The sequence below is a fragment of the Meles meles genome, chromosome 18, assembly GCF_922984935.1.
Source record: "Meles meles chromosome 18, mMelMel3.1 paternal haplotype, whole genome shotgun sequence".
NCBI lineage: Eukaryota > Metazoa > Chordata > Mammalia > Carnivora > Mustelidae > Meles > Meles meles.
Genome location: NC_060083.1, coordinates 44,901,940 through 44,916,951, shown reverse-complemented (window position 1 = coordinate 44,916,951; position 15,012 = coordinate 44,901,940). Strand labels below are relative to the sequence as shown.

Below are 15,012 nucleotides of genomic sequence, written 5' to 3'. Positions count from 1 at the left end.
CTCTGCTCTGCGGGGAGCCTGCTCCCCCCCCCCCCCCCGCCAGCTTGTGATCTCTCTCTATCAAATAAATAAAATCTTAAAAAAAAAAGAAACTAAGACTTAGTAGATTTTCTTCTTGAAATGAAGAAACAAACATCAGAAGCCACGCAAGCAAGAAGAGCCCATTATCTTGAATTGAAAACAGTAACTGTCCTTACAGGATTTCCCAGGGCTCTTTCTGCTAGATCCTTCCCCCCAGCTGGTAATCTCTAGGTACCCTCTGAGAACCACAACACCACACCAAGAGGGCTCTAATCCCCAGCACTAGAACAGGGCCTCGCATATAATAGATAGTCAGCAAATAATTGTTGAAGGAACAAGTAGATGAATCAATGGGTTAGCTCTTTGCCCTCTCTCTTTTAGAGACTTAATGGTCCAAGAATCGCAGAAAAGGAAGAGTCCTTACCAACCAGAAATCAGATGATATTTGTATGGACTAATCCAAATCCCATAAGAGTCCTACGGTACCAAATCTGTGAAACACAGCCTGTGTAAAATATTAACAGAATCATGCTGATTTTAAATATCGTGTTTGAGTACCTTCATTGTTTTCTTTTGCTTCCTGTCTTTAAAAGAAAATAACCAGCTTTGAAAGGACATCACAATAAAGCCAAGTCTGTTTGGGAGAGTTTGAGGGTTTTTTTTCAACTCTACCTCTAACATCATTCTGAAATAATTTCATGGGCATTAATTGCAGGAGTGTGGTTGGATTAAAAGGTGTTCAGCCAGAACTTATGATTCCATACTAGGTGGTTTCCACTTCCATGCTAAAATTAATTGGTGTGACATACTTTTGCTCTCTGGCAAGTCGCTAAAAGAGTGTGACTTTCCTGGTGTCATTTCTTGTGTTTACAGCAGAGGGATACCATGCAGGATAACTTGATAAAGCTCCAGCAGGAAATGGCTGAACTGGAAGCTGTGTTAGAGCAGCACGGGAGCCAGCCTTCTCGAAGCTCCCCTTCCCTCGTGGCAGATTCTTGTGTCCCGGAGGATCTGCTCAATCCAGAGCAAAGCACATCAGAAAAAGGTTTGTCATATTGGCCAAACGCTGGTATGTTAAGAAGAATTCTCCTCCCTAAGCCTTTATCCTGCTACAAAGTGTGGGCTTGGGGCACCTGGATGGCTCAGTCGGTCAAACATCCGACTCTTGACTTTGGCTCAGGTCATAATCTCAGGGTCCTGGCATCAAGCCCCACATCTGGCTCCGTGCTCAGCGCAGAATCTGCTTGTTCTTCTCCCTCTGCTCCTCCCCCTGCTCATGCTCACGCTCTCTCATTCTCTCAAATAAATAAAATCTTAGGGGAAAAAAAGATGTGGGCCTAACTCCAACATTTTATGTTCTTTGCTCAGCAGAGGTTTGCTGAGTCACTCCGTGGGTAATTTTATTTCCAGCCTTGCCTCTGGCCCCTGCTCATAACTGTTTACCTTACAGAGTAACCAAGACAGTCATGAAATGTCGTCGTCTGAGTACGCACAGTGAGGAGATGCTATGGGGAGCCCATAGGAAAGCGAGTGTGATGGCGGAGACTGGATCCAACTAGGCAACCCTTTATTCTAGAAAGCTTAGAAAAAACAACACTTAGACTTAGTCCTTTTAACAGTGGTATCAGGTCCCAAAGCCTTATTTATTTACTTATCCCCCCCCCTTTTTAAAAGATTTATTCACTTGAGGGAGAGAATGAACAATGGGGGAGGCAGAGGGAGAAGCAGGCTCCCTGCCGAACAAGGAGCCCGATGTGGGGATTGATCCCAGGACCCTGGGATCATGACCTGAGCTGAAGGCGGACGCTTAACCGACTGAGGCGCTCAGAGAGAGACCTGTCCTAGGTGTCAGGAATTGCACCATGATCCACAAAAAGTCCAGTTCTTTATCACAGCATCGTGGTCATCAGCAAGACCAGGTGGACCTCTGAGAGAAGGCATTTGGAGCAACCAGGCAGCTTGGAATTGATCAGAGCTGACTTCCTATAAGAAGTGAGCAATGAGGGAGCCTGGGTGGCTCAGTTGTTAAGCGTCTGCCTTCAGTTTGGGTCATGATCCCAGGGTCCTGGGATTGGGTCCCGCATTGGGCTCCCTGCTCAGTGGGGAACCTGCTTCTCCTTCTCCTGCTCCCCCGCTGGTGTTCCCTTTCTTACTGTGTCTCTCTCTGTCAAATAAATAAAATCTTTGAAATAAGTGAACACGGAGCTGAGGAATAACATGGCATAAATGAAGGAAAGCGAGCTGAAAGGTTGAGTCTTTAACTGGACAGAGCCTTGTGGTGTCGTGAAGGCAGCACATCAGGCCAGTTGTAAACAGGGGCAGAGCCGCAGAAACGTAGGGGAGAGGCTATGCTCAGGCACGGGTTCCAGCCCAGGGGGGGACAGGGAGAGAGAGATGGGGGGCTGGTGCTTAGGACCGGCAGGTGCAGTGATGAGCACCCCCCCCCCCAGAATGTTCTTCACTACTGTCTCCGTGATAGCCACCCTGCTAACTTCCTGTGAAGGTTCCTTCTTCATCACTCCCTTCTGCAGCCCTGCTGGGGGCCTTAGGCCCTGCCTTTTCGTCTTTCTAGGAACTCAAGTCTTAATTCTCCAGAAGAGTGTGGCCCTGGTCCCAGAATGTGCCTTGCAGTATTTTTGTGTTCAGGGAGAAACAGTAGCTCATGCATGAGGAGCTCAGGACTCTGTTGCTATGGCAGTGGTTCAAATGTATTTCCTTAAATGCTTTCTTTGTAACCGTACCTTCATTTAGTTCCTCTCCCAGATAATGAAGCCCAAAGTCTCGTCCCCGGCACAGCTCTCTTCTTTGGGGTGCTTTCACCATCTTCAGTCTAAAAACAGACGAGACTTTCCATGTTAATGCACAGCATAGAAAATGTTACTGTCTGGCTTTGAATATGTGTGTAAATCTACTGTCTCCGCTTTGGAGTGTAGTGTGTGTGCATTTATGTTTTCCTAAAGATCTGCAGACAACGTGTTTCTTGTGACTTGCTTTCTATTTATTTATTAAAGGTTTTATTTATTTATTTTACAGACAAGAGATAACAAGTAGGCAGAGAGGCAGGCGGAGAGAGGGGGGAGGAAGCAGCTCCCCACCGAGCAGAGAGCCTGACCCAGGGCTCCATCCCAGGACCCTGGGATCATGACCTGAGCCGAAGGCAGAGGCTTTAACCCATTGAGCCACCCAGGTGCCCCTTGTGGATTTCTTTCATTTTAAAATTTCATAAATGCTATATTTTTATACATTATGCTTTACTTTGGACTTTTTGGAACCTTTTTGAAAATTTCTCCTGTATCTCTGTATGACATTTTTGTCAGGAGCTTTTACTCTATCCTTTATAGTAAACTTATACACAGCCTTCTTTTCCATGAAATTATAGTGTCCTCAGACTTCCGAGGTAGGTGGGTACATGTTGAAAGGAGAAAGGAGAAGCTTATGAAAATTTCCTAGTTTAAAAGAAAAAAGGAAGGGCGCCTGGGTGGCTTCGTGGGTTAAGCCTCTGCCTTCAGCTCAGGTCATGATCCTGGGGTCCTGGGATCGAGCCCGCATCAGGCTCCCTGCTCAGTGGGGAGCCTGCTTCTCCCTCTCCCTCTGCCTGCTTCTCTGCCTGCTTGTGCTCTCTCTCCGTCTCTCTAATAAATAAATAATATCTTTTTAAAAAAAGAAAAGAAAAAGGGTGCGAGGTGCCTGGGTGACTCAGAAGGCAGATGCCTTCTGCTCAGGTCATGATCCTCATGGTCCTGGCATAGAGCCCTTGGGCTCTCTGCTCAGCAAGGAGTCTGCTTCTTGCTCTCCCTCTGTACTTCCTCATGCTCTCTCTCTCTTTTCCAAATAAATAAATAAGTCTTAAGAAAGAAAAGCGTCCTGGGACGCCTGGGTGGCTCAGTTGGTTAGGTGGCTGCTTTCAGCTCAGGTCATGATCCCAGCATCCTGGGATCGAGTCCCACATCTGGCTCCTTGCTCAGCGGGGAGCCTGCTTCTCCCTCTGCCTCTGCTGCCACTCTGCCTGCCTATGCTCTCTCTCTCTCTCTCTGGCAAATAAATAAATAAAATCTTAAAAAAAAAAAAAAAGAAAGAAAAGAGTCCTTCAGGTGCCTCGCTGGCTCTGTCGTGCATTCAAGCCCCATGTTGGATATAGAGAAAAGAGAAGAAGGGGTGCCTGGGTGGCTCAGTGGATTAAAGCCTCTGCCTTCAGCTCAGGTCAGGATCCTGGGGTCCTGGGATCGAGCCCGCATCAGGCTCTCTGCTCAGCGGGGAGCCTGCTTCTCCCTCTCTCTCTGCCTGCCTCTCTGCCTACCTCTGATCTCTGTCTGTCAAATAAATAAATAAAATCTTTAGAAAAATAAATAAATAAAATTTAAAAAGAGAAGAAAAAGAAAAAAGTCCTTTCTCCCAACTCCACAGAGAGTGTCCTCCATGACCTTGTACGTTGGCATAACTGAAATATGTTGTGCAAATTGCTCAAAGCCTACTTTTCAATAAGATATACCATGAACCACCATATTTTCTATTGTAACTTTGACCTGTCTGACTTCTCTAGCTCCACTTTACCCTGTTTTTCTTTTCATAAGCCTTGCAAACTTTCAATAATACACAACTTGTTTTGCTTACTGTTTGGAGTCCTTCCTCACCTCCCACTAGAATGTAGATTCCATTGAGGGCAGAGAACTCTGAGAACATAGTAGGTACTCAGTAAATACTTTTAATTCACATTATTCAAAACCCACCCCACGCTTACCGAAAGGAAATTTTGGGGTATGGATTCTGAGATTTGGGGGGCTTTATTTCTGAAACAGTGTATCAACCTAATATCAACTCCAGTTTTGCAACTTTTCCTTTCTTAAGTTGGTTTGAATTGAACTAAAATTCAAGCAAACTTTTTACTTCTTTTTTTTAAAGATTTTATTTATTTGTCAAAGAGAGAGAGAGAGAGCACAAGCAGGGGGAGCAGCAGGCAGAGGGAGAAACAGGCTCTCCACTGAGCAGGGAGCCTGATGTGGGACTTGATCCCACAACCCTAGGATTATGATCTGAGCTGAAGGCAGATGCTTAACCATCTGTGCCACTCAGGCGTCCCTCAGGCAAACTTCTTGATCTAGGAAGGGTAGTTTTGTTTATCTTCAGCTATAAGGACATATTTTTTTATGCACTTTTTATTTTTGGATTATTTTAGATTTATAGAAAAGTAGCAATGATAGTACAGAGAGTTCCTGCAGGATTTCTACCACTTATCTAGTTTTAGTTTCCAAACATCACCCTACAACCCCATGGTGCTTTTGTCACACCCAAGAAACCAGCATTGGTACATTACTAGTAACAAATGAAACTCTAGACTTATTTGGATTTCACTGGTTTTTATTTTTAAGATCCTATCTATTTGTCTCTCTCTATGTATGTAACTTAAGATCCTGTATACATATTTTATTTATATATATATGTGCATATATATATATGTGCATATATATATATTTTTTAATCTCTGGATGGCAGGATTATGGATGTTTAAGATCCTTTTTTTTTTTTTTAAGATTTTATTTTTTGAAGGATGTAGGTCCTATACTTTGTAGTTTATCCTTTCTTAAACCTGAATTTCATTGTAGGTTCTGTATTTTGTAGTTTATCCTTTCTTAATAGTGTTCCTTCTTCCGTGATTTTTTTCCTTTAATCCCTCCATACTTTTCATAATTCTTAGTGCATAATAGGCAGTAAGTTTATTAAATGTTTGGTCTAGCCCATATTCCCTACCCATGAAGAATATAACGGGTTAAGACCCCCAGAAGAGGGGTACCTGGGTGGCTCAGTCGGTTAAGTGTCTGCCTTTGGCTCAGGTCATGATCAAGTCCTGGGTCATGGGATCAAGTCCCACATCGGGCTCCCTGCTCAACAGGAAGTCTACCCCTCCCCCTTGTTTGTGATCTCTCTCTCTCACACTCTTTCTCTCTCAAATAAATAAAATCTTTTTAAAGGGGGGGCGGTGATTTAAGAGGGATCATTCCAGGACTTGGGCTCTGGGTCCTGCTTTATGAAATAAGGGTTGAGGAAAAAGAAAAGCAGAAAACTTTTTTTTTTTTTTTTAATTTATTTGACAGAGAGAGATCAGTAGGCAGAGAGGCAGGCAGAGAGAGAGGGAGAAGCAGGCTCCCCGCTGAGCAGAGAGCCCAGTGTGGGGCTCGATCCTAGGACCCTGAGATCATGACCTGAGCCCAAGGCAGAGGCTTAACCCACTGAGCCACCCAGGTGCCCGAAAAGTGGAAACCTTTTGCCCAGTGTTTTTTGTATACTCTTCAGGTATGAAATCCAACTCAGGTTAGTTGAATTTCTTTGGTGTTTGAGCCTTATTATATTGAAAAGAGTGGGACACCTGAGTGGTTGAGTCAGTTAAGTGTCTGATGCTTGGTTTTGGTTCAGGTCATGGTCTTGGGGTCCTGGGATTGAGCCCCATGGAGTTTTGGGCTCAGCTCAGAGTCTGCTTAGGATTTTCGCCCTCCCTCTCCCACCCTCTCCCCCGTTCTTGAGCACTATCTCTCTCTCTGTCTCTCTCAAATAATAAATAAAATCTTTAAAAAGAAAAGAGCAACTCGTATGTCAAATGTTTAGACGATGGAATGACTTTAATATCTGTGTTTGTATCTAAGCCTCCTCCCTGCCCCACACCTTTTCACTCTTTTTTTCCTTTGATTTCTTAAAGATTTTATTTATTTATTCAAGAGAGAGTGAAACCATGAGCAGGAGGAGAGTGAGAGGGAGAAGCAGACTCCCCACTGAGCAGGAAGCCCTACATAGGGCTTGATCCTAGGACTCCGGGATCATGACCTGAGCTGAAGGCACACTTAACCAACTGAGCCACCCAGGTGCCCCTCACTTTTTTTTTTTTTTTTTTTTTAACCATTTTCAGTGGTTAATTCTGTTTGGTGTGATTCCTTAGAAACTATGCATTATCTTTTATCAGTTATCACCCTGCTTTGAGGGGTAAGTGATACACAGTTGAAAGAATATCCTGCTGGTTCACTATAAGACTGCTTGCTTTCAGCAGTTGGGAGTTCCTGTATTTCTAACGCACAGATCCAGAAAAGATAGGCATAAAGGAAACTAGAAGTAATGCATTGGAGGAGCAACTCAGGAGATCAATGATTATTTCCCCCCACCAGGCTACCCAGTGACTTAAAAAACAGTTTAATTAATATAGCCTTTTGCTTAAAATTTTCTGCCTTTGTTTTATGCATTTGAACTTTTCTAATAAAAGCTCAAAATAAATTAACAGTCATCAGTGACTTTTTAATGGGTAGAAGACATTTGTAATTTTAAGTGTTTGTTTTTGCTTTTTAAAAGATTTCTGCCTCAAAGGCATTTCCTAGAAAACAGTGGTACAACAATACATTTGGAGGAATTAATAAATAAAAAGGACGCGCTAACGTGCCAGAAATTTGCCTTAGGTCTGTTGTGTGTGTTTGCCTTTTCCTGCGCCATTTCATCAGCAGTTCCATAGATTACTTCAAGGTTCCTTATCAGTCAGCACCTTGGTTTATGTGTGTGTTGGTTTTTTGGTTTGTTTTTTTCTTAGTCATTGAAAATGGGAAGCAAAATGTCACCTGATTTTTCTTTCTCCTCCAACTGCTCCCCTCTTATTTCCCCACAAGTGCAAACAGCTCACGCCCCTATCCTCTAGTCTTTGATGTGGAGGCAATAGGGAATGTGCTTGGTGCTTTCCGGTACTTCTCTTCCCTGTTATCTAAGGGGATTTCAGAATAATTTATTTTGCTGCAGAGATAAAAATTCATTTCCTATTCTTGTTTCCTTATCATTCTGGGCCAAAAAAATGTATGTTTTTCCCAGCCTCGTCTCAGCCGGGTATCTTCATTTACTCCGTCCTAAAGTGTTTCCTTTCACTGTCCCTACAATTTTTGAGTCATTTAGTTTCATCTGGTGCCACATCACTTCTGTTTACAAAATTCTGCCTGATATATTTGTTTAAAAAAACCAATTTGATTGTCACAGGTTGCTGCTTTTAAAAAATCAATATCCTCACCTGAATTACCACCATCAGGACAAAGCAGTAAAGTAGATTTCTTTGTTTTCTCATTCCATTTAAAGCAGTATTAACTTCAGAGAAAAGTAGCGACTATCCTAAAAGCCAGAATCCCGAAAACCTTTCTGCGGACAAGTATCAGGTATCTCTGGATAGTTCCACCAGTAAAAATAAAGAACCAGGAACGAGAAGGTAAGAAGAAATAAATGTCTCGTTGTAGTATCTAAGTAACATCTTTACTTATCTCAAACTCTTATTATTAAGTTTTTTTTACCGTCCTTTTCTGTTTTTTTGTAAAGAGCCGTTTCTAACCTCTCATTGCTCTAGGACACTTCTTTTGTTTAATTCCATGTAGGTTTTCTGGAACTATACAAGTCCTGAGGTCCAAGGTGAGAAATGCACAGTAGATCTGTCCCTTTTGAAGGGCAGAATAAAATATAGAACTGAAACCTAAAGCCTGGCAGCTGAGGCAGACAGGCAGCCCTGGCCCTGATTGAAATTTTGGCCTCTCTAGAAAAAGTTTAGCTATTGATTTACCCCGGGAAAATTCAGAATATCTCTCAGGGATGTCTATGCAATTCATTATTGTAAGACTGTGCAGCACTTCATGTTTTCAAAAGTACTTTATCTGCTTCCTCGTTGGATCTTTACAATACTATGAGGGTAAAAGGACAAGTTGGGACTGTTCTTTCTATTTGATAGTTCAGGACAGAACCTCAGAGCCATTAGAGTCCAGTGTCTCACCACTCTAGGAAGGAAAAGGAATTCCTATTTATTGAGTTCCTACTGCGTATACATATACTTTTATTTTTTTTATTTATCTTCCTGAAAATAGTTGACAAGTTGTTGATAATCTAATCAGACTGTCTTTCAAGCCTCGTGAACTGACGGTATATTTTTGAGGCTGGAGACTGACATTGTGGCTGTGACAGAATACAGAGGCCTGGCCTCCATAAGCCCACGTTTAGAGGGAATGACCTCACTGCCATGTTTTAATCTGTTGTGCTAACCATCCATTTAATATTTACACTAAGTAGGCCTATACCTCCTCCTCCTCCCCAGTGTACCCTACAGAGACTTCTATTAAGAAACCTGCACATTAGGGCACCAGGGTGGCTTAGACAGTGAAGGCTCCGATTCCTGATCTCAGCCCAGATCTTGATCTCAGGGTTGTGAGTTCAAGCTCCACATTTGGCTCCATGCTGGGTGTAGAGTGCACATAAAATATATATTTCATATATATATACACATATTTGTAGATATGTAAAGGAAAGAAACCTACACATTGATTGAACGTCCTCTCTCTAGTAGACTACCTGAGAGCTGTGATTCGGGTTTTGCTCATCTTTAATGCACAGAGCCTACTTTTATTGTCTGACTTGTAGTAAACACCCAATAGTTGTTTAATAGACAATTATTTAATGCATTTTAGTTATTAACATTATGTTATAATATCTTATAGTCCATTATGATAGATTGTATATTATAATAATTTTATTATTTATTAAAGACCATTGTTTAATATTTAAAGGAAACTATAAATAATGCATTTGAGGATGAATTCCTCAAATCTGTTAAGCATCCTTTAAATCTGTTGCTAAGTATCTTATTCTGTAAAGCCCTAAACACCTGAAAGAGTGGAGGATGGAATCACTGGGCATATGTGCTCTTCTGACAGTATTTTACAGCTGGCTTTTGTTTTGAGAATGGCTTTGGACGTCGAAAAGGTAGGAGGTAGGCATGATTCTATGAATTCTGCTAAAATGGGGTAAAAAGAATGAGTGTATAAATGTCAAAATTAATCAGCTTTCTATTTTCACGAGAGATCTGATTCTAATACATCCATTTGGACTCAAGTGGAGTAGCCCATAGAATTTGATTGAGTGAGCGGCAGTGGAGAATTTGGTGAAATTTGCTGACACGCTTTTAAACAGCTGAGAGATAGCCTGCCTCAGCCCAGGCCCTAAGCAGAGCTGTTATATGTCAGCCCTGACATCCTGGCAGGCTTCATGAATCCAGACTTCTGGGCAGTCACTCGGGTTCTTTTTCGCTAGTCATTCCCCCATCCCTGACAGTGAGCTGTTCCACTTGCGTGTCCACTGCCCAGGAAGGGTGATGAGTCCTTTCACAAACTGTCGTGGTGTGTTTCTCCCTTCATCCTTCTTCTAGGTCTTCTCCCTCTCAGTCCCGGTTGTTAGATACGAGGTGGTATGTACCCAGCTGCCCAAGGAGTCTTCAGGACACGGACTGCCCTTCTCAAAAGGAGCTCATTAAGGTTGTCAGTGTAGAGGAGCAACAAGCGAGTAGGTCAGAGGCGCAAGATTTCATGGAGCAGCCTTATTTGCCAAGACCAGATCTAGGTAATACTTCATCTGTTGTAATGGAGAAAACACATCTGTTTTACTTTGAATCTGACCTAAAGATATTTTGGTTAATCAACTTTTAAGATGTCTAGCATGTCTAGTCTATAGTGAATGCTTCTCTTACACTTAAACCCATTTTAGAAAAATAACTTGAATATTAATCCAAATTTATAGGAAAATTATTGCAGCTCTTAGTCTGTCTTTATTGGTTTAACTCCAACAGTTTTGAGGATGGGAGAGTCTTGTGTGCTCTACATATTTTATTTCAACTATTATAAGAATTCTAGGGTCCTAGGACCACCTGCCTGGCTTAGTCAGTAAAAGAAACAACTCTTTTTTTTTTTTTTTTAAGATTTTTATTTATTTATTCGACAGACAGAGATCACCAGTAGGCAGAGAGGCAGAGAGAGGAGGAAGCAGGCTCCCTGCTGAGCAGAGAGCCGGATGTGGGGCTTGATCCCAGGACCCTGGGATCATGACCTGAGCCGAAAGCAGAGGCTTTAACCCACTGAGCCACCCAGGCGCCCCAAGAAACAACTCTTATTCTTGGGGTCGGCGACTCTTGATCTTGGGATCGTGAGTCTGAGCCCGACAATAGACATAGAGATTACTTAAAAATAATAATAATAAAGTAAAAAAATAAAGAATGCTAGGGTCCTAGAATGAAGTTTTCAGCCTGTCCTTTATTGAAAAATGAGTCAGATCTCCAAAGTAAGCTCTTATTTTATGAATTAATGAATATAAATGACTATGTATTTTATGCCTTATAAATCACTTTAAATGAGTGGTATGTTTTATGGCTTATAAATCAAAGTTTTAATCAGTAAAGAAAGTTTTAAATTAGTCCTCAAAAACACATTATCATAAAAGGTGCTCTTTGGCACCTAAATGTTGTATTTGGCTGTGTTCATTAAGGTTATTTTAGGAATCTCACGTTTTCTTTAGCTATGCTTACTTCCTGGTGGAGTGACGTCTTCTGAAGCGTTTCAGAAATGTTCTTCCAAAAAAAAAAAGAAGTGTTCTTCTAGGGGCGCCTGGGTGGCTCAGTGGGTTAATCCTCTGCCTTCAGCACAGGTCATGATCAGAGTCCTGGGATCGAGCCTCACGTCGGGCTCTCTGCTTAGCAGGGAGCCTGCTTCCTCCTCTCTCTCTCTGCCTGCCTCTCTGCCTACTTGTGATCTCTGTCTGTCAAATGAATAAATAAAATCTTAAAAAAAAAAGTTTAAAATATAAAATCATGATGAGTCTATTTGTAATTGAAGATTTTCGTCATGTGGGTTTAACTTCTTCCCTCATGCCTTTCAGAGGGAACCCCTTACCTTGAGTCTGGAATCAGCCTCTTCTCTGATGATCCTGAGTCTGACGCCTCTACAGACAGAGCCCCAGAGCCAGCTCATGTTAGCAGCATGCCAGCTGCAACCTCTGCATTGAAATTACCCCAATTTCAAGTTGAAGAATCAGCCAAGAGTACAGCTGCTGTCCATATTGCTAATACTGCTGGGCATGATAAGAGGGAAGACGGTGTGGGCAGGGAGAAGCCAGAAGTTATATCTTCAATAAAAAGAGTCAACAGAAGAATATCTATGGTGGCATCAGGCTTAACCCCAAAAGAATGTGTGAGTGTATTTATGTATCTCCCTAACAACTGAGACGTCTTAACCTATTGCAAATAGTTTTCAATACGTACTAGCAATGAATAACGTATAAGAAATCTAGGAACCAAGAACGATTCTATGTAATCTAATTTCCATTGCTAATTTCTGAAAACTGGGGCCTAGGTAAAGCTGTAGCATAGACTATTTTGTATATATTTACTTAAGAAAATAGTTATTAAATATTAGCAGAAAAGGTATAGTTTTGGGTATAAGATAGAGCTTTTTAATTTATTTTTTTAATCTAAAAAACCAAGTAAGTATAGTTTTAATCCCCAGAGAAAACACCTTGGTTTACATCTGAGTGAATTTACAACCATAATTACTAAATCCAAAGTGCTTCCAAGCAAACGGCCAGATAGTGGCATTTCTCCAGTGTTTGCCTTTATCCTGGCTTGTAACACAGTTATTCCGTAGCTCGCTCTATCATTTCTGCCCTACAGCACCCCTTCCCTATTAGGATTTGACTCGTCCTTGGGCCTCTGGTACCAGAAATAGGAATTGTTTCACACTGTAGAAAAATATCCATTAAAATATTAAGACCACTGGAATTTTGTTTCTGCTTGGGCTGAGTGTAGATTCCAGACATCTTAGGAAATTGATCTCCCTGGTAATTAATCACCATTGATATCCTTTCATAATAAAGTAGTTGAATGAATATTTCTTTAATATCATAGAAGAACACACCAGCGTATCAAATGGATGAAATAGTGGGTGCCATTTATTGCACACTGAGAGATGACCCAGTCATTCTTTTTTTTTTAAAGATTTTTTTTTAATTTATTTGATAGAGATCACAATTAGGCAGAGAGGCAGGCAGAGAGAGATGCGGAAGCCGGCTCCCTGATGAGTGGAGAGCCCGATGTGGGGCGCGATCCCTGACCCTGAGATCATGACCTGAGCCGAAGGCAGAGGCTTAACCCACTGAGCCACCCAGGCTCCCCTGACCCAGTCATTCTTAAGTATCTTTCTTAATATATCCTTCCTAGGCTTACTTTAACCCTTTCTTAATATAACTTTCCTAGAACCATTTCTCACCTCTCTATAGGTAGTGGCTCAGGGGCCAAACGTATCCCACTACTAATCCCACTGTATCTGCTGTCTGCCGTAGTAGATACAGTGCATACATTCTCATCAGTAAAGCTAAAATTCCCATCTCACAACCATGTGCCCAGATCAGCTATTTGTTCTGAAAATTCATACCTTCGTCTGCTTATATTGCTCTTGATCCTTTGCCTATACCTCTAGAATCCCCATTTATTCATTGAAAATTAGCATTCCCCTTTGTTTTGTGAGTTCAGCTTCTCAGAGAGGCTAAAATGATCTAATCTTTCCTTGCCACGGAGGACTCGGGGGAGCTGCAGATTAGACTGCAAGCGACTTGGGTACGTGTTGTCTTTAGGCAAGCCAAGAAGAAAACTTTTCGGCTCCATTCAGACTTGCTGAAGTGTGGTAAATTTATCATGAAAGCTGCTGACTGTAGTACACATGATGAATTCCGAAGCCCACATTAAGATGATCTTTTCAGCAGTTGCTGTTCTAACTGAACACTGTTTCAAGGCTGGGATTTCAGCAATTAATCAGTTCAGAATTGCTAATGATCCTGGCAGAGGGCAGTGGCAAAAGGGGGAGGATGTCATTAGCTTCTCCAGCCTCCCTTTTGCAGTGCCCTGTGGCAGTAGGGAGCAAGCAGCTTAAAAGAAAGATGACTGCTCTCCGTTGCAGTTTTGCGCAGCGCAGAAATATTGGCAGGGGTGGCCGTGACTAGTACAGGATGGCCCTTAGGAAGAGAAGTTGTTTACCAAACAGTAGCTACTGATTATGTCAACTGTGTCGGTAATGGATCTGGTTAATCCCTTTTACTGCTTACTGATTTTTATTTGATTGATAGATAATAGCTAGAAGGCTGTATCTTTCTTTTCCGATGCATCCGAGTCTCTTCCAATCCTTATTCTTAAGGGGAATTGATAGCTTTTGCACTGACCTTTAGAAACATCTTGAATATTTTGTAACTCTTAGAGAGTTGAACCTTGTTTTCAGCCACGTACCTGCGGCATAACTTTCTGAACAGGCTGGTTACCTCTTGGCTTATAAAGTGTAGGCAGATAAACCTAAATTACAGTAGAGTATCACTCTGCAAAGGAACTGGCTTAGGGAATCAGATGATACGGGCTATTACAGGGAAAAATTATTATTTCTGAATCCTGGGTTGTAATTCTGTGTCTGTGAGCACAAACTATTTTAGAATTTTTTTCCAATGATGTCTACATAATTTTTTATTAAGTTACTATTTATTTTGGGACTTCAGGCATTTTTAATAAAAGGGATGTAACGTTTTATGAGGAAAATGGAGAGTCAAAGCTAGGGTAACTAGCATTCTAAGCTGTGTACTAGAGCTAATTGATTATAATGTAATATTTGATTTGATTTCAGATGCTTGTGCACAAGTTTGCCAGAAAACACCACATCACTTTAACTAATCAAATTTCCGAAGAGACTACTCATGTCATCATGAAAACAGGTATACCAAGAGCCTCACAGAGCATGTTATGTCTGTTGCATAAAACTACATGAAGAAATGGGAGAATCTGTTAGGCCAAGGATGGATGACAGTCTTCCAACAGTCGATCGGTTATTTATGAAAGAAAAATAAGGGGCGCCTGGGTGGCTCAGTGGGTTAAGCCTCTGCCTTCAGCTCAGTCATGATCTCAGGGTCCTGGGATCAAGCCCTGCATCGGGCTCTGCTTGGCAGGGAGCCTGCTTCCCTCTATCTCTCTCTGCCTGCCTCTTTGTCTACTTGTGATCTGTCTGTCAAATAAATAAATAAAATCATAAAAAAAAAAAAGAAAGAAAGAAAGAAAAAAGAAAAATAATAGTTTTGCTATGTCCTGACTCCCTTTTGTTTGGGGTAAGATCTGGAGAGTAGTGAGCCAGGAATGGTGAACCACTT

General features: G+C 41.7%; 1 protein-coding gene across 5 annotated transcripts in view; it reads left to right on the top strand.

Moving 5' to 3' along the window:
• The window catches only part of BRCA1 (BRCA1 DNA repair associated), a 67,077-nt gene that overhangs the window by 36,880 nt on the left and 15,185 nt on the right, over nucleotides 1–15,012 (top strand). For 3 of the 5 annotated variants that reach the window (XM_045986452.1, XM_045986450.1, XM_045986449.1), the window contains 5 exons: nucleotides 895–1,066; nucleotides 8,113–8,239; nucleotides 10,217–10,407; nucleotides 11,716–12,026; nucleotides 14,496–14,583. In XM_045986452.1, the coding sequence (XP_045842408.1) occupies nucleotides 895–1,066; nucleotides 8,113–8,239; nucleotides 10,217–10,407; nucleotides 11,716–12,026; nucleotides 14,496–14,583 (889 nt within the window). The remainder of the gene's footprint in view (nucleotides 1–894; nucleotides 1,067–8,112; nucleotides 8,240–10,216; nucleotides 10,408–11,715; nucleotides 12,027–14,495; nucleotides 14,584–15,012) is intronic. The other 2 variants (XM_045986453.1, XM_045986451.1) reach the window with 1 other exon arrangement.